At 38.0% G+C, this 19,242-nt stretch overlaps 1 protein-coding gene across 10 annotated transcripts; it reads right to left on the reverse strand.

The window, feature by feature from the left end:
- Positions 1 to 14: 14 nt before the first annotated feature.
- On the reverse strand, positions 15 to 19,083 carry LOC122415661 (mitogen-activated protein kinase kinase kinase 10-like). Of its 10 annotated transcripts, none has more exons than XM_043427992.1 (16): positions 17,513 to 19,083; positions 16,455 to 16,659; positions 16,130 to 16,347; positions 15,696 to 16,036; positions 15,305 to 15,485; positions 14,944 to 15,092; positions 14,676 to 14,848; positions 14,505 to 14,525; positions 14,125 to 14,371; positions 13,748 to 13,867; positions 12,367 to 12,570; positions 10,138 to 10,167; positions 7,239 to 7,241; positions 6,613 to 7,024; positions 5,570 to 5,917; positions 15 to 4,628 (listed from the first exon to the last, which is right to left on the reverse strand). In XM_043427992.1, exons 1-16 carry the CDS (start codon positions 17,701 to 17,703, stop codon positions 3,887 to 3,889), a joined length of 3,585 nt encoding a protein of 1,194 aa, XP_043283927.1. In that variant the 5' UTR covers positions 17,704 to 19,083; the 3' UTR covers positions 15 to 3,886. The 10 variants fall into 10 exon arrangements, with proteins under 10 accessions (XP_043283927.1, XP_043283922.1, XP_043283925.1 ...); XM_043427987.1 differs by having other exon boundaries at positions 16,455 to 16,689; XM_043427990.1 differs by lacking the exon at positions 14,505 to 14,525 and having other exon boundaries at positions 16,455 to 16,689.
- Positions 19,084 to 19,242: the final 159 nt, after the last annotated feature.

Here is a 19,242-nt window from a genome sequence, read left to right on the forward strand (position 1 = left end):
GGAATCATTTCCGCTCATTATTCGAAATTGTTTATTAATAATCACTTATATCGTGTGACGCTCTTAACATTATAATAATATTAATTGTATGTATATATATATATTTATATATATATATATATTTTTTTTTAATATATATAATTCAATAGCTATTTATAATTTGTATAATTAATATTTATAGTATAATGTACAATACTTGAAAAAATACATGAATTTTATTTTAGTGCAAGTCAGACAGCGCAGTAAGATTTTCGTTTACTTCCGCGAACACTCGATCTTTTCATGCTGTCGTTTTCGAATTATTACAAAAGTGATTTTTTTTGCGGGGGACGGAAAATAATAATAATAATAATAAAGATAAAAATGAAGAAAATATCGTTAGTTAAGAGAGAGAGAGAGGAATAAACAATTGACCTCTATTGCAATTCTCGCACGGTCCTCATGACTAATCGACAAATTTACTCACTCTCAGACTTTCGTTATACACATTGTTGATAATTAAAAAAAAGATGCTTAATGCCACTTTCTTATCTTTGATTGAGTCTCGTAATGTCGCACTTGAAAGAAAAACGCGTGCCTCTAATTTTCACAGACAATGCGACAAAATAAGTTGGAACAGAGATGGGTACGTCGGTTTTTTTGGTCTTGAGAGGTTTTTCGTATCTTTTTCACTGGGTTTTTACTTCCGTATTAAAAATCTGTCGGCCTATACTCTTTACGAAAAACTATCGAAATTATTTTTTTTCTAATTCCATAACGTTAAACGTTGAATGATAGTTTATAAATAAATAAAATGAGTTTGAAAATCAATTGAATTCTTAATCGATATTCCGCCCACCTCTGCGCCAATCCAGCTTCATCAATTTTTCTTATTTCCTTTTATTACGTACAACACATTGCATTCAGCAGCCTAACAATAATAATTATCTTCTTACGCCTAATGAGTCGAGTTACAAATTTAATGACTTCAATTGCGACAAAATGAAAAAATATCGAATTCGTCGTCCGTGGATACTAAAAGAGCACGGAGAATTGCAATGTTTCGATTGCGATTTATTGTTTCTCTACGTTTTTGCATTACGATGAAAAAAAATACTGACTAATTACATTCCGAATCGGTAATACAATTTATATTTTCAAGAAAAGAGAAGAAACAAACGAGAATTTCTTCCGATTTTCCGTTCAACGCCCGATTTTTATTTTCTTTTTCAACATGTTTTTTCTTCTCGCAAAGCTATCACGCCATGAATATTCTAAACGCTATATCGAGACACTTTTTGCTTTTTGTATTTATCGTTTAATCATTCGTAATTACATTTCACTTGCTCGGTTACGCATTATTGTGGATTCGTTTTGAATAAGATAAAAAAAACATTGAAATTGTGTTTGTTCATTACAAAAGGTACGATAGTCTACTGAAAAAATGATGAGAAAATAAATGGAATCTTTGAAGCAATCATTTCTGACACGTGATCCAATTTTTCGACTGTGATGTGTAAAAACGATTATGATTTTCGTGTTTAAATACAATATTGCATGTAAAAACTCCGTAAAATATACGAAAGTTGGTGTTTTTTTTTTTTTTTTATTACTAATTTGTTAATCTTGTTTTTTATTCCAATTCGTTCGAGCGTTTAAAAAAAATCGTCATTGACTAACGAAACATAAAGCCAGACAAGCTGTGGGGGTATAAAAAAATAAATATAGCTTAGACTAGCACTTTTTGGCGAGGGAATAACGCCATTACACAGAATCTAACGTCGTTAGCTGCCAAGTATTATGATTGTAATATAAATTTTTTTAGTTGCTCCGTCATCGATTCGCGACGATCAATATTTTTCGAGAATTTCCACCCAAAAAACAAAAAAAAAGCAAATAAAAATTCATCTCCAACAATAATCGTGGAAGCTTATTCAATGATTCTCTCATTTCTCATCGTGACTTGAGTTAAAAATTTAAGTACTTGATCCTATAGCACCGCAGAGAAGATCTTTGTACAGCACAAATAAAACAAAAGTGTGAAGTAAAAAATTCTCTGTTGTATAAATGAAAACAACGATAGAACAAAAAAGCTCAATTGTACCAAATCGATTTTGCTCCAACTCTCCTATTTCGTTTCGTGCCAACTAAAATTTGGTTAAAAAATTTCGGCTCAAGCCCTAACTACAAGAAAACAAAATCGAATTTTTACAGGTTAAAACAAAATGAAACATCGAACAACGATCCTCCGCGCCAGGCTCGAGCGTTTAAACGTTGGCAATCATAAAATTCTATGTACATTCCGGTGTATCCTAAAAATACTGATGATCGTCGTTTAGGAGGATTACAAGAGTGTGAAAAGAGCCATTCGAGGTTTCTATCGGAGTGAACGGTCGATAAATAATCATTCACACGTTGGTTGAGACTATTTTTTGTTTTTTGATTTGCAACTATGTTATTTAAAAAAATTCGTTATAAAAAAAACTCCGAGGGTTCCTAAGGCGATTCATCTCTTTTCAGGGGTATCCGTTTTCTCCCAAGGTACATACATACATGTATATATGTATATCATTTAAAAACTAGGGCTGGGGCTTGAAGGGAATGTAAGGATTGCTGCTCAGTTTACGTCCTAACTGTTTGTGTAAATCTTTTTTCCTCGTGTGTCTTCGATATATGTACAACATCAAGGGGTTATATAACAGGGTCATACAAAGCTCGAATAGGGTCTCTCTCAATTGAATCATATTTCTCACAATTCTAATCGCGATTTATCCAAAAAAAAATGTCATCCTTTTCTTCGTTTGATTGGTCGAAGATGAGCACATTGAATCATTCGTGCGATCTTTGACTATTCTCGCATTAGAATGTTGGTCGGAATTTGAAAAATGATTTCAAGATTATGTGCAATTGATAATATCATTTCGTACAGTGAGTTTCTTATTTGAAAAAGTGCAAAACACAAATGATTTTATATGCTCATCCTCGTATTTTTTGACTCGTCTTGAATATTCGGAACGTGAAAAATATGAAAAACGAGAGAAACTAATCACGATGCGTACGCAACTGTACAGAAAAACATTTCGAGCTCTCAAAAAACATTCTTTTTGTCACTTTCAATTATTTCATCTTAATTCCAACAATATTAAGAAAATCTCTACTGTACACTTTTCCATTGTAATTTTCATACAAGTGCTAAAAAAATCTGTTCTAAGCCTATTTTATTTATTCGCTCCGAGCAGTCTCACGTTATCAAAAAAAAATCGAGTCTCCATTAAATTGGAGAGTCGATTTACGAGAGGTCGAAGGGAATGAGAAAAGCTAAGAATTTCAACGAATGTGGAATCTTTAGGAATGTCGTTCTTGGTTTTAGATGTCGAGAAAGAAAACGAACTCGACGTAAATGCGATAATTACGTGGTTGGGTTGCAAACATAACCAATGCAGCGATGGCCAAAGACGGAAAATCTGCACTGTGCAATTGGGCGAATTTTTTTTCACGAAAATTCAAGCCCGCGTTGGAACTGATCGAACGATCCTTCGAGTGCGATTCCCAAATTTTGTCCACCATCGACAATGAATCAACGGTCCTTTTCCCAGAGGAATGTGAATCGTTTTTATCGAGGCTCATCGGCGACGCCTCGATACAATAATTGGAATGTAAGTACAGTGAGCCATGAAATGAGAAAAACGTCGGTGTCTCTCCTCTCATGTTAAATAACACACAGATATCAGGACGAAAGTCCTGTAAGAGGCAGTGCTTGATTGAAATCGCCCGTTGCGACTATCACCGGATAACGTTTCATCGATACTCATATATTGTTGTTTTCTCCTTTCTTCCGTCAGGTATTCCCTCCTCAAGTACGTACGAAAACGCGAAATAATAATTGTTTATCTTAAATGAGCCAATGCTATGACAAGAAATCGCGTTCAACTTCCGTTATGCTGGGTTTCCGGTTTCTCGATGTTCGCCGAGTAGCCTGAACGGCGACGTTCGCATCTTGTGTCTGTCCATGAACCGGGATATCGAGAAGCGTTTCTCTGTGTTCTCTCGAAATGTTGTCGCGATCAAAAGTGACAGGGGAAAATCGAACTCGTCCCATAGAAATTTGACTGTCTTTCGCCGAAACGTAACTAGAGTCTTCGGACGTGAGGGAGTCCGGTGGCGTTGGATTCGTCGGCGTTCCTGAGCCCGAATTATTTTTACTCGTACTCGTAGTCTTGTTCGGAGAATTGTACGTGTAATTCGACCTCTTCAAACTCGAGCGTAACCTCGTAACGACTTCGAGATTGCTCGGCCTCTCGCTCGACGAATTCGGCGGATTCGAATCGTGCGAATTCTGTCGACTCAAATATTGCGAACCGTAATCGTGATTCATCATCCCGCTGTTATAGGTCCCTATACTCGTCGGGAAGTTGGATGATCTCTGCTGATAATAGTGATTCGGCGAGTACACACCGTAATCCGATTCGTCCTCCAATCTAAATGTAGGATTTACGTTGCTCTGACTCGACGTACTCGTGTTCGACACGTTCGAGGAGGTACGGTGATGCGTATAGCCCGGAAGTCGAGGCGTTGGACGCGCCGGACTGTTCACGTTGTTCGGATTGTCGTACGCGTGCGAAAAATCCGGATACTCGAGCATTCGATCGCTAAAATGTCAATAAAAATAAATCAATTATAGTCCAAAACAACTGGAAGAATATAAAACCATCGTTTGAAAAAAATCATGAACGAGAACGAATTTTGACTCGTTGAGCATTCAAAAATCTATGTTGGAATCATTTCGATTGAAAGCATGAAAAACAGTATTCGTGCTGAAATTCGAAACGGACTTGCATTCGAAATAGGTATTTTATGATAGATTTCGTAAAAAGTAAACGAGAAACGTCAATATTTATTCATAAAAATGCAACGTTAATTTTGATAACTCAATTTTAAAAATCGTCTTCTTTTATCTGTTTTTTAAACGTCCAAAACACCATTCGTCATACTAGATTCCAACGTGACGTCACTCCGATAGTAAACAATCAAGATTTTAACCGCGCGCTCTGTGTTATTTTTAAATTTTACAAGTTATTATCACCTTTGTGTACTTTTATCATTTATTTGATTAAAATCGCATCATAGAAGACGGCTTTGTGAAAGCAGAAAGTACGAATCTACCAGTGGCAAATACGTCGATGGCGGCGGTGAATCCTTAATTTTTGTGGCTAGCTTTTCCGCGCGAAATTCAAGATCATAAATAAAAAATAGTTTTTAAGCCTCTTTTCGGTCTTATAAAATAAAAATAAAAATTCTACTGGTTCATTACGATCTCAGGATTAATTGAAAACAGTTTTCAAAAAATTGTGTAATACCCTATAACGATTAAAAGTTTCACATATATCAAATTCCTCCACCTCTCAAGACCGTTTGTAAAAAATGAACCACTCGTTAGCAAAATGATAATTGAGTCGAAGCAGCAAAATCGAGATTAGAATTGCACGAAGAATCTGTACTGAATGAAAAATAAAAACGAATGATCGATCCGAATTTCTGTCCATCACACGATTTCTCCATTTTTCAGTAGGAAATCATTTTGTGGACTTACTGATAATCGGCGTTGACGAAATATCCAGATTCAGGAGGTCTACCGTAATATTCAGGAGGCACGATAGCGTAGACCGGTGGGCCATAATCAGGGTACGGTGCGACATTCCCCATATAAATAGTGGGTACCCTTTCGATCCTGTCGATCCGATCGATTCTGCCAGTTTCCGGCGAGTACGCTTCCTCGTTACTCGTACTCGAACTTTTTCTCCTTGGACTCGGCGTTGGGACATTCGAGCCTGTATTGCTACCATAATGTTGTGGAGAGTCCGTAAACCTCAGAGGCTTGTCGTTGATCACGTTCGAAGGCAAACCAGGCGCTATTCCTCCCATCGTGCTCAAAAATGGCCTGTAACAAATATTTACATCACAGCTTTCAAATTTTATTCTAAATTTCAATCAACTCGACAGTTTAAACAATCATGCAATATTCTTTTACAATTTGCTGTTCCTACAAAAATCGTTGAAACTTTGTGAGAAAATTTGAACCAGTTTTCTGGTTACTTTTTCGGCATTGTCGTTGAACGAGAGTCCATTTTTTTATTCTTTCTCAAAAATCCAATTTAGTTATGAAGGAATCGCATGAATATTCCACACCACTGGCAATGTTTTTGTTTTCACTAATAAACTTTTCACTTTTTACTCTTTTTTACTCCTGGCCTGTAACAAATATTTACATAGCTTTCAAATTTTGTTCCAAATCTCTATTAACTCGACAGTTTAAACAATCGTGCAATATTCATTTACAATTTGCTGTTCCTACAAAGATCGTTGAAACTTTGTGAAAAAATTTGAACCAGTTTTCTGGTTGCTTCTTCGGCATTGTCATTGATCAAAAGTCCACTTTTTTATTCTTTCTCAAAAATCCCATTCAGTGATAAAGGAATCGCATGAATATTCCACACCACTGGCAATGTTTTTGTTTTCACTAATAAACTTTTCGCTTTTTACTTTTTTTTTACTCTTTACTCTTTACTTTTTTTTTTTTTTTTACTTTTTATTACTAATAAGCTAATTCCATTGATTTTCATCCGTTTGTGGTACCTATAATGTCTCGCTGGTCCGTGATAAGTATTATGAGGATAACCGCTGCTGGAGCTGAACTCGTATTCTGGTCCGAGGTATCCAGAATTCCGATTAGATCCAGTTTCGGCCTGGAACCACCATCGGGGAGGTTCGTCCGGAGCTTCGGCCGACCTGGGTTGGAGTCTCGGATGAATCGGTGAGACGTTTGACATTCGAACGTCATAACCAGTTGCGACTCCGGCCAACATCGAAGCAATGTTGTAAAGAAGAAGCTCAATTATGCCTAACTTTGGTTTCTTAGCTTCGCCGTTGTACAGAGTTGGCATTGGCACAGGCATCGGCATTATGTAAGGCCCCGTGAGTCCCGGTTTCATAGGATACTCCATCGTCATCCATTCCGACGTTATTTCCGTTGGCAGAGTCGCGTAATCTAAAAATAAACAATTTGTATTTTTGCAAGTGGCAAAACAACGATTTAAGACGTTTCTTTCGAATAATTATCTCGTTATTTCATTGCTTCTTAATTGTTCTATCAACTATATACAATTCCGTTGCAAGCATGAACGATCGTAAAATATTTCGTTTATTCATTATCCTCGCTTTCGTTTCGCATTTGGTGCGCCCAGCTTTATTTGCTTTCTTACCTTCTTCCATTCGTCAATTAGATTTTTTTGCGTCCAAGCGTTTTACAAATTAACAAACCAAGTTAATTGAGCATGCAACAGAACATTTTTTTTTATTCCATACTATATTATTTATACCATATTGTTAGGCTTTTCTTCAAAGTCTTCTCAAGCTTTTCTCAATACTCTAAAAAGTCACGGTGGGTCGAATAAATTAGTTTATATTTGCACTTGTGAATCATCAATCGTTCCATTCAAAACGTACGATGCTTTTGGCCACGTTTATTCATTCGTTCCAAGCAAAACGGTTACGATCTTAAAAAATCATTCGATTGTTCGGCATGCGTTTCATTTCTACCGTCATTTCCATTCATAAACTCAATTGCAATATCGAGATTATGTATTTTGTCAAAACTGTCAAATTACTGGGAAAACAAAGAGAGAGAGAGAAAAAAAAACACGTAGAACGAACCATACCCAAGTAGGAAATTAAAGTTAGGATTCTACGGGAAGCATGCAAGGTGAATATTTTACGCTGGGCTTTCGACCGTGAAACGAAAAAAGATTCGCGTAAAATTAAGAAAAATACCCAAATTCTTAATTCGTTTCGCAAAGCGCTTAATCAGACGCGACGTCAAATGCGTTAACAAAAAAATTCATCTCAAATTCGCACGTTGTTGACATTGAAAATAAGAAAATAAAAACAATAAATTTAACCACGTGTAAAAAGTGAGCCAGAATTTCGATCGGAAAATCAAGAGCAACGGGCCGAGCGTAAAATTTGCTTAACATTTTTTTTTTTCTCTATCCAAGAACTAAAAAACAAAATTCAACGTGTCCAACTGAAAAGCTTTTATTGAAAAAGTTCTATAGTCTAAATACAGGTGTGTGTGTGCGTGTAAACTTGGTCTAAGAAAACTGTAAGTGTGCTCATAGCTCGCATCTCTGATCGACGTTATTCGTTATCTCATTTACAAATTACTCAACTCTTTTGTATTTGACGTTTGTCTTTGTTCCGATTCGTTCGTGTGGAAAAATTTGTTGGGAAAAAACGATTGTACGGTACGATACATTTTATTTAGTTGAAACGAGGTGAACACTTGAAAAATACAACAAACGAAAAAATGAGAGCGTTTCATCGAATTTACTTTGATCAGAACAATATTGCGTTTTAATAGCGGATGGACTGTTAGCTCTGTTTTGGTTAGACTGTTAACGTTACTCCAAGTGATTAACGAGATAGAACCAACACCAGAAAGATTGCATATTTTGTTGTTTCCAATGTTTGCCAATTAATTCCTGTTGTTGTTGTTGTTTTTTAATTTATTTATTTATTTTTTTAGTTACCGAAAGTTAAAGCGACTGGATTAAAATAAAAAGAAGAAAAATCAAGCCGAACATTCGACGTCGATCGAGATTTCGACTCGGTAGACAGCGGACGATTTGAAATTTCAATAATCACGCATGAGCTCCTGTGATTTTCATCGAGCTTTTTCCCCACTTCGTTATCATGGGTTTGTTTCTTCCGTGTTACTTTTGCTTTCATTTGTTTTTTATTTATTTATTATTATTGTTATTATTTTCGTTCGAACGCGTAACATCACCGCACTGTAAGTTCCTTTTCCCTCAATTTTCTGTGTCATCGTTTGTTCTTCGACGCAACGTTCGATAAGTCAGACGTGTTTTGTTCAGTTTGTTTCTTTAATGTAATTGTTTCGTGCATGTTTTTCCACGACACACCGCATCGGTCTTCAGCCAGAACAGGCCCTCCACCAGCCGGGGCTTGACTCTTAAAATAAACTTAAATTTTTAAAACTGGTCCCTCACCAAATCCTTTATGTTTTCTTTTAACTACTATTTTCCTATGATTTTCTCTTTCTCTGTTGCTTTGATAGGTTTTTTTTCTTTTTAATTTAATTTTTCTTTTTTCTTTTTTTTTTCTTTATTACTTTCTCAAGTCTGCGATATATGCGTGCGATTACAAATCACACAAAACTACGGATCTACGTGCAGCACCACAATTGGATCTTTATTCTCTTTTCGCGTTGCGTTATCATCTTTGCTATCTCACAATTCTAGTCGTAATAATAGCGATAGCACTTATATTTTTGTTTGTTTGTTTGAAAAAAAAAAAACAAAAAAAAAAGAAGAAAAAATGAAAAATGTGGAAGGACAAGGTGGTTCGAATAAATAATGTCGGTTCAAAACATCGACGGGAATTGATAAAATACACTGATTCCAAAATCAAATATTGATAGTGTCAAGTTTTTAAAAATACCGAGGTTGCATGCATGCGAGGTTCGCTCATTGAGTGAAATTTGAGATCAATTCAATGGTCCGGATCAACATCGAGCGACGGTCGATGGAGTTTCGGGAATTCTCGATTTTTTTGAGGCTTGTCATAAGCTCATTGGTTCATTGGCCTTTTCAATGATTTTTCAAATCGAATGAAAATATAAGATTTTGCTGTTTATTTATTGCGTTTGAGAAACGCAGAGACTAAACATGAATATGAAACTAGAAATGATTTGATTTTGTAAATTAACGAAATATTCGTAACGATCATTGGCCAAAACTCTTAGAGTTTTAGCCACGTTCACTTGATAAATTATAGTTGTTTGACAACACTCCCTCGATAAAGCGGGAATCGAAAGGTCGGAAAAATACGTTTCTGATATTTGAAAAGCGAGTGCGATGCTCGAAACGGATATAAAAACTGAGAGGAAAAAAAAAAAAAAAAACAATAAAACTACTAATCAGAGCGAGCACGAGGTGCGACAAGAATTTCGTAACGATACAAATAAATCAACAACAATATTTCCAATAAATATCATTTTAAAAAGGGTGAAAAGACTGTGATGAAAAATTAGAAAAAAAAATCTACGGGATTGACAGTGAAATATAGAGATGGCAAACTTACGCGTGGAGTGGATGTTCTCCTCGGAAAGGCCTGCGATCAAGAGAGAACATTCGCTCGTTAATCGTTCCCGCAGGAACAATGGGGAAAGTCTAAGGCAATTTACAGCGCTACGAGCGAGCTGACCACTTTTCGATTCCTCATTATTCGGATTATTGTTAAAAAATTTGCTCAATTTATCAGAGTACAGCCAATTGTTTTCGCACAGCATGAATTTATTGCAACCATCGACTCTTCGATCGCCGAAACATTTATGGAAAAATATTGCACAAATTTCATAGTTTAAGAAATTTTTAAATCAACGATACTCATTTAATTATTTAATACGAATTATGATTTTAACGTGACAAATATTTAATTATTCACGCTTGCGATTCCGTACTTTGGGAATTCATGCTGTAGGAAAATGAGCAACGGAATTACGACCGATGCTTTCTTGAGAAAACTGCTTGTAATAAATCATTTGTTGATGATTTTTTTAAAAGCTTTGTAGCGCTGTAGCTTGAATGGCGAGTATGTTATATATATTTAAATATAATTATGGTAAAGAAAAATGCTTTAACGTCGTGCGTTGTTTCACAACTACCGTACGTGTTTGGACCACATGAAAAAAAGCCTAAACGCCAGAGTACCGTGTCGCCAAGAAAATCCTATTCTAATAAATCGTATATATTCGTATATACTATTAATAATAATAAAATAATAATAATAATAATAATTTTAATAATAATAATAAAATAATATAGATCGCTAACTAATCACTCTTTCTGAAAAACTTGTCAGTCGCAAGGATATTGGAGGAAACGGAGCTTGCGGAGCTCGTGCCTTCGGAGCTTCGTCTCGAGAGACTAACGATTCTGAGTGACTCGGCGAGACGTTCGTTGAATCGTTCGTTGGAATCGGAGCTCTCTTTATCGGGCTGATCACCGACGGTCGAATGGTTAAATTTGGAATTGAATTCCGGGGATTCGTTGACATCGTAATCCTGATCGGAGCAGCGTCCGCTTTGTTTTGAGGCGATGCTAGATTTACTACGAGTACTGTCGAGCGAGGACCTCGGGCCACTGGGCTCGAATTCCTCGAGAAATCTGAGGGAGTTTTTCGATTTGGAGCTGTCGTTGGAGTGTTCCGAATCGAGATTGCAAAGGTCAGCTTCAAGGTTTTCAAAGTCAATGCCTTCGCGGGAATTAGCGGCCAAAAATTTGGGCGTGTAGTCACGCTGCTCCAATTTTGGTATCGATATCGAATCTTCGAGAACACTGTACTCAACTTTGGCTTGTAAAACTTTGCCGTCCAACGCGTCTCGACTTCCCCATGCGCGTATCTTCTCAAAAACCCTTAAAGGGCTCTTGGAACTACGGGATTTGTGGCGCGTCGGTTTGCTTATGGAATTCTCCGGACTCGACTCTAAACCGTCCGCGTCGTTGATCTTAATAGTCACGGAATTTTTTCGTTCCGCGTTCAACGAACCCTTTCGCGAACCCGAAGGCGAACGAAAAAAATCTGCCAACGTGTTTAACCGGGATTCCGAACTGTCGCGACGCTTGCCCGAATCTTTCGATTTGCTACGATCCCGCTTTTTGTTTCTAACCCGTTTGGCTGTACCCACAAGGCTCGAAGCTACGCTGTGTACAAAATTCGCTGAACACGAGGACGTGTTCTCGTCGCTAGTATTCAATTCCGACGATGCCACCTGTTGCTGCTGTTGCTGCCGATGATGATGGTGATGGTGATAATGTTGTTGCAGTTGTTGGTGGTGGTGATGCTGCTGCTGCTGCTGCTGTTTTTGCGATTTCGACATTTGCAAAGTTTTCGATGCGTGCTCGAGATAAGACTCTGGTATGGATATCTTATAACCCCGGGATATAATACTCCCTTCCTCGTTTATATGAGTACTACGAAGATTATTACATCGAAATGCCGCAGCCTCTTTGAAATCGTACGTCTCATAAGTCTCACTAACATTTGTCTCTCTCGAATTACCAATTTGCGACATTATCGCCCTTGTTTCATCCTCGTTATTGTCAACTTCAACCTCATCATCCTCATCGTTATTTTCCAACTCGTAGCCCTCGAGCGCATCTTTCTTCTCCGCAACTCCTCCTCCTCCTCCTCCTCTCCTCGTTATACTCGGGATACGAAGTATCTCGTAATCCGAACTTTCCCTCCCTGTCTGATCCTCTATCAGATTATTCGCCGAGGAGTACAACTTTCGCGATGTTCGGTGGTTACCTATTTCCTGCAGAAGAGGAGACCGCTGCGCGTTCGCCAACAACGCTGTACGTAACGGTGTCTTTTCAAGATCCGGCGCCGAACGCGACCAACGCTTCCCACCTGGCGATGACGGATTCACTGGTTGCGTGATTATCGCACCCCGTTCGCGCTGATGCAGCGTTGACGGACCCCACGTCTTACCCTTTACTCCGTCCGCCGGTACTAGACGGCAACAAACAAAAAAACAAAAATTCTACTCGCTACTCATTCTACCTACTCTTTCACTCTGCGCACACTGAAAAGCCTGCTTTCAATTCTTCCTTATCAGCAGCCTTTACTCTATTTTTCCGGAATTCTCATTAGATTTATAAATTAACTTTCGTTTCCTCGTTTTCTAAAATTAGTCAAACTTTCCATTTGGTGTCTTTTTTTTCTAAAAAAATTGCCATTCACATCAGTTTCCTTAACAATTTTGGCAATTCGAAATAATTCAATACATTTCACATTTCCATGGAACAGAATTATTTCCAAAAAGATCTTAACGGACGTTCATGTTAAAAGGCTCGAAATAATTGAAAGTGTACGCGTACTTTTGGAAACGGGATCGGCGCGTTTTGGAACAGAATTTAATAAGATATTTTCTGTAAAAATTAGAAGAATTTCAGACCGTCAAATAGTTGAAAACTTATATCATTATCTCGTAATAACTTTGAAAAATATGGCATCCATGACAAAAGATGGGTCGAAGCAAATTTAAGCCACGACGACGTAGGATTAATATCTTTCTTGGAGAAATAGAATATAAAAATAAAATCGTGTTTTGCGAAAGGAAAAAATAATTCTTACTGCCAATATCAGGTATGAAAGATTCGTAATTTTGAAATTTTAGCTTTCACAACAACAAATTCAAACGAAGAGGCTTTCAACGTGCGCAGCTCGGAAAATCGTACTTGAAAAAAGGACTGTTAAAAAAAAAAACGAAGAGTAAAAGGATTTTAGAAAAAAATCACACAAAACGATAAGTAAAAAGAAAACAATTCTTCAGAGGAAAGAATCAACAAAAAATGGTGCAGCAAAGGTGCTCGTTGGCGAGCAGAAATAGTAGGCTTTGACAACAAGATTACTTGGTTTCTCACACACCATGCCGTTATTTAAATAGACAACAAATGCTTTTTGTTTTTTTCCCACTTTTGTTGATACGAAAATTACAATAAAAACAAAAAATGACAATTGGTAAAAATAAAAAACGATTCTACGACTAAAGCACAAACTTTTGCATCGTCTTGTGTTCTTTTTTTAGAGTCCGTATCTATCGACTCCTGATTCGGTTTTCGATATTTACAGTACGAGTGTCGGATAGGGACAAATTTGAATAAATCGTTCAAACTTGATGGCTTACAGGCAATCGCTCGAAGTCGTGGGATACTCGGTGAACCTGGTGGACTGTTCGGCCTCGAAGGATTGCGCGGTTTCCCGCGATCCAGTGCCGTGTGCTGTACCGTTATTGTGTGACGAAAATCTTTGGAAAAACAAACAAATTCATTGGTGAAAATTTTCTTTGAAAACATTGAATTGTATGGAGATTTTAATCGGAAATATCTTTTGTACAATTAACTATAAGTACAGATTCGTATTTGTCTAGAATATTTTCAGGGCCACTTTAATGAGCATTGGAAATAATTCGCAAAAGATAGTTGACGGATGTTTGAAAATTTGAGAATTTCGAAAAAATCATATTCCAGGTAACAAGAAAATAGTCAATAAAATGCGGCTCACCCGATGGAGCGCTAATGTTACTTCCAGGCTCTTTCTTGTTGAGCTTGAGTCTCGACTTCTTGAACTTTCCCCGCCTCTTATTGGGCGTAGGCGTATTCTGCTGTTGTATTATCATTACGGTGAGCTCTCGCTCCAACAGATCGATCTCACGGGCGGCCAATTCTTGTTCCCTCTGTCTTAGAATCTCCTCGTTTTGTCTCTGTTGCACTTGTGCCTTTGTTAATTCCTCTTCTCGACAGCGCAATTCCTGTGAAAACGTCCGAAAGCCCGTTTTAGAGAGTAGGCGAAAATTCTCCTTAATTAGACATTCGCACAGCTCGTCGAAGCTGGCGCCCTCATTTATATAATTTGAAATGTACAGGACTATCGTCGATTCTTACCTCCTCAAGAGAACGGCATGCCTTTGTAAAGCATTTTAGAAAAAAACATTATGAATATTACTAATTTGACTGTAGAACGACAGAATTGACAATTTTTTAAAAATGTTTTCCAATGACGAGTATCGCGAATAGAACACTGCGAGATTTTTTCCGACAGTTTTTTTTATTTACCTTTTCCTTCATGCGCAATCCATGAAGAACTTGCTCGATTTCTAATCTCCAATCGTCCTGCATCGTGTGAAAAGACTCGTGAGGCGTAGCTGCAAATGCGCTTCTCACCTCGTCCAGGGCGACGAGAATTTCAGCGAATCCCGGTCTCCCATGACTGTCGGACGACCAGCAAGCTGTGTTGGACGAATTTGACGTTATCCAAGTGTTTCATCGTTATTCGTTTCAAACAACAATTCGTTTTTTCATAATTTTGATCACTTTTCCGTACCTTCCATGAGACATCTCCAGGGCTGGGGACACGTCGTGGGAATTGGCAGAGTGAGTTTGTTCACAGCAACTCCGTAAGCGACTGCAAGAGCATCGATGCCCTTGTAAGGCGTCTCACCGGTTAAAAGCTCCCAAAGGAGCACGCCGTAGCTAAAAAAATATTTTTAAAAATCATTCAATTATTTAAAAAATTACGAATTAACGAAAATAAATGTGCAATGGTTTGAACTCCCACGACATGCAAAATTGATTCGAAAAACTATTTCGTAACTGAGAACCAAGAAGTAATATAGATAAATTCCACGCTGCTTTGGATACTAACTTTGCATTTTGCTAAAAAAAAATGTTCAATCGATATTTACCTCCATACGTCGCTCGCTTTACTGAATGTACTATTCTTGATGACTTCCGGCGCCATCCAAGCATACGTTCCTGCAGCGGACATTCGCGTAGTTTTGTAAACTTCTCTGGCTAAACCAAAGTCCGTTATCTTGAGGGTTTTGTACTGAAGATCGTCGTTTTCTATAGGCTCGCTGAGTAATACTGTAAATTAATCAAAACTCATTCATTATAGATTCTTACCTTTTCCAACGTACAAATATTTAAAACTCTGAAGTGGCACGGAAAGTTTGTAAAATTTGGCGTTCCAAAATTACACGGAAATTGCGATGAAAATTGAAATACCAAAAAATATAGAAATCTTTTTTTTTCGTTGACTTCGAGATTATGTTGCGTAACAGAAAAACGTCATACCATTTGAACTCTTCAAGTCCCTGTGAATCAGACTTATAGGAGCTTTATTATGAAGATAATCCATGCCACGCGCAATTTGTATAGCCCAATCTACGAGGACATCCGGCCGTATTTTACGACCGCTCAAGACCCTGTTGAGGCTTCCACCTCGAGCATATTCCATGACCAAACACATGTTCGGCATTTTTAAACAAACGCCTTCGAGTTGTACAATATTCTCGTGTTTCAGTAACCAAAAGAGTTTCGCTTCTTGCCTCACGTTCTCTAGAATAACACTGGGCTCTTCATCCGGATCTTGACGCGCTGCTTTTACAGCCACTTCGTGTTTTTGCCAAAATCCTCTAGAAAACGTGCAACTCGAATTAATAACTGTATACACAAGTTCAGATTTGTAGAGTTTTTCAGGACAACATTTTTTCCGATGAAATACAAACCTGTAAACTTTGCCGAAACCTCCCACGCCTATAACTTCCTCCAATTGCAGCTCTTCAAAGTCAATTTCGATTGGTTGTACTTTGTCGATCACCGACGATACCCTATCGATGCTTTCCGCCTCGGCGACAAAATTCGCCGGAAATATTCCAACCTTACCCCGTATTTTTCCCGTCCACCAACCCTCGTCCCCCGAAATCTTTGAATCTTTGGATAAAACCTGTACCAAAAATCGATTAGGATTAGAGAATTATTTGTTGACGTAGAACGATTATAATATTCGTTTAGAATATGATTCAGTCTCGTTTTCAAAGTTCACTTTCTTACCTCCACTGTTTCTCCTCTTTGCAAAGAGAGCTCGTCCTCACCCTGAGCAACATAATCGAAAAGGGCGGTGAATATTGTCGAATTGCTATCCTGCCTCGAATGGGAATATGAATGTGTCGCATGCGAAGGACTTGTTTGCTGAGACACTGTCCTCGCTGTGTCCCCGCTGTGAGTGTCCGATACACTGCTGTCCGACATGTTGTTGCTAGATGTACGTCCGTATAAGTATGCGTAACTGTAAATCAACACCATTTTCATTCGTCTGCATTCTAATTATTCAATACTAAATGTATAAACATAGTTTAATAGTTTGAAGCATAATAAAAATGAAATTGATACCGTTATATCAAAGCTTCATATTTCAATAGAAATGTCTACAATTTTAGAAATATTAGCTAAAAATGTATGATGATTGTGTTGCTACATCCAAAGGTAAAGAAAAATGTACCAGGGAACATTTCTAAGTGTTTTACATTCCATTGAAACGTTCGCTTACTCATTGAGTTTTTGACAAAGTTAGAAAATTATACAACACTCTTTCCCTTGTTAATTTGCTTGAGAAACAAAATATTGCGGAAGCATAAAAATCAAGTGATTTTCAAACTTACATAAAAACATCACGGATTAATCGTTATAGCTCCGTATTTTTGCATTTCCATTGGAAAAACAGAACTGGTATAAGAAACTCACAATACAGGAATAACAAAATTTCAAATATTTGTACAAAATCAGAAGAGAACAAGCAAGTTTTCTATTTTCATGCATTTCTACAAAGAAAATGTTTTTTTTTTTTTTTGATAAATATGATTCAACACAAAATATATTTAATTTGCCAATTCTTTTCAAATTTTTTCATTGCTATACGTTCATTTATTGAATTTTCATTGAAAAATCTTTATTTTATACAAATGAGCTCCATTTGTTCCATGGTATTATTATAATATTTAGAATTATTTTGATAAACTACAATCATTCGGACAAACGAATGAACCCTTGTACTTTGGTATTTTTAAATGGCAAGAAAGATTGTCAAAAGAAGAATTGAAGGAAAACTTTACCTAGCGGAATAATTGTTTCCTCTCGCAGGATTTTGATATCTCGGGGAGGAGGCTGCTGTACTGGGAGTTTGGGGGTGTGAGGAGCCATTCTCCGGGTAGAGTAGAAAGCGCTCGCTCCGATGACGAGCATCGGGTTGTCCGTGGTCCATCAAGGTAGACAAGCCTTTAGCCGATAGCCCGGCAGGCGGCATATGGCTTAACCCTGGCCGTGTTCAAAAATCTCGGACAAAACAAATGGTCCCTCTCCCCAGGTTGGAGTCGTCAAAAAATCTCATAAAGGTGTTTATTGCGATAGAAAAAAAAAAGACAAAAAACCGTTGAAAAAAATACAAGAGACACTTGTTTCGCGATCAGAGAAATGAAACACCACAGTAAAAAGCATGAAATTGTTGGGTCAGAATCTCGTGGAGGACCCACCAAACGAAATAGCTCTTCTCTTGGTACCCATGTTTTATATTCACGTATTATAAAAATTGCGAATAGAAACGAGAATCGAAATAGAAAAAAAGATCATTTCTCAAGGCTCATAATTGCACGTATTTTTTCTCGCTTCATCCATTACGATCGTCGTTGAATTCTTAGGACGTTCACCTCCCGAGATTGCACACGAAACACACACGCACACGCACATAGACACAGGGGCATACGAACACGTAGACTGAGGGGCCGAAACACGTATATAAAATCAAGCACTTGGGAAAAACAAAATAAAAAACACGGGAAACATCGGGGAAATGATGAAGATTGCACGAATTTAAAGGGCGCCCGGAGTGTACGCACACGCGAGACAATAGTGGGGCGAGGAGAAAGAAAAGAAAGGATAGGAAGAATAGAGGGAGAAAGAGAGAAAAAAAAGAAAAGAGAGCGCAAGATATTGGGTGCAAAACACTTGAATTTATCGGAAGGTTAATAGCACTTGTCTGATCGCCGGCATTTTAATAAGTTTTCCTCCGCGTACCTAGGTCCTTTGCCCAGGAAATTTGGCAAACATACAATCGCGAAACGACGCGCGATCACTGAGACATTTTCTGCCTCTATCACTCTTCGCTCCGTCTCACTCTATCTCTTTTCCCTCGCGCACTCACTCGTTTACCCGCAAACGTCTCGCTCGGAAAAGAGCGAAGGTAAACGGCAGAGATGAACCGTGGAAATAGGAAAAAAGATCACCGTGAAAAACACTGATTTCTCCCGGTGGGACCCCGTCTCGCGCGTCAGGGTGTGTATGTATACCCACAAGCCACTGTTTACGCGCCCGTTATCAAACCTTTACAGCTTTTTTTTACTCTCTTCTCGTTCGATTTTTTTTTACTTGTTTTTTTCTTCCGTTTTTTGAACCGTCTTAAACCTTCGAAAATCGTCGTCTCGGGGTAGGGGTTTTTTTTTACTCTACGAGCCACTCGGCAGCCTCCCCGAAGACGCGGAACTCCGCGTCAGGCCGCCAAAATGCTCCGAATATATCGCATCAATAGAACCGAATGATACGGAGCAGACACCTTACGGCGATAACCTAACGGACGCCATGTTGCTTTTCTGACGGCGCCCCACCGCAGTTTTTTGACGTGCGCGCTGTTACCCTGCTACTACTACTGCTGCTGACTGTGTTCTTCGCTCACTTTTCTGTTTCTACTTCCACACACTCGCGCCACTGTGCAAGGAATCTCTTTTCTGTCTCCTCTCAGTCAGCGGCCACCCCGCAAATCGGAATTGGAATTCTCTCAAGCCTCATCTTC

The sequence above is a fragment of the Venturia canescens genome, chromosome 9 (assembly GCF_019457755.1).
Source record: "Venturia canescens isolate UGA chromosome 9, ASM1945775v1, whole genome shotgun sequence".
NCBI lineage: Eukaryota > Metazoa > Arthropoda > Insecta > Hymenoptera > Ichneumonidae > Venturia > Venturia canescens.

What these genes read in the sequence shown, in the direction of transcription:
- LOC122415661 (XM_043427987.1), bottom strand. Translation starts at nt 17,703, where the DNA reads ATGCCGCCTGCCGGGCTATCGGCTAAAGGCTTGTCTACCTTGATGGAC. An exon ending in CTGGAGATGTCTCATGGAAG is followed by an intron (nt 14,849 to 14,943) that starts GTACGGAAAAGT and finishes CGTCCAACACAG; the next exon opens with CTTGCTGGTCGTCCGACAGT. An exon ending in ACGACTTCGAGCGATTGCCT is followed by an intron (nt 12,571 to 13,747) that starts GTAAGCCATCAA and finishes GTTGCCGTCTAG; the next exon opens with TACCGGCGGACGGAGTAAAG.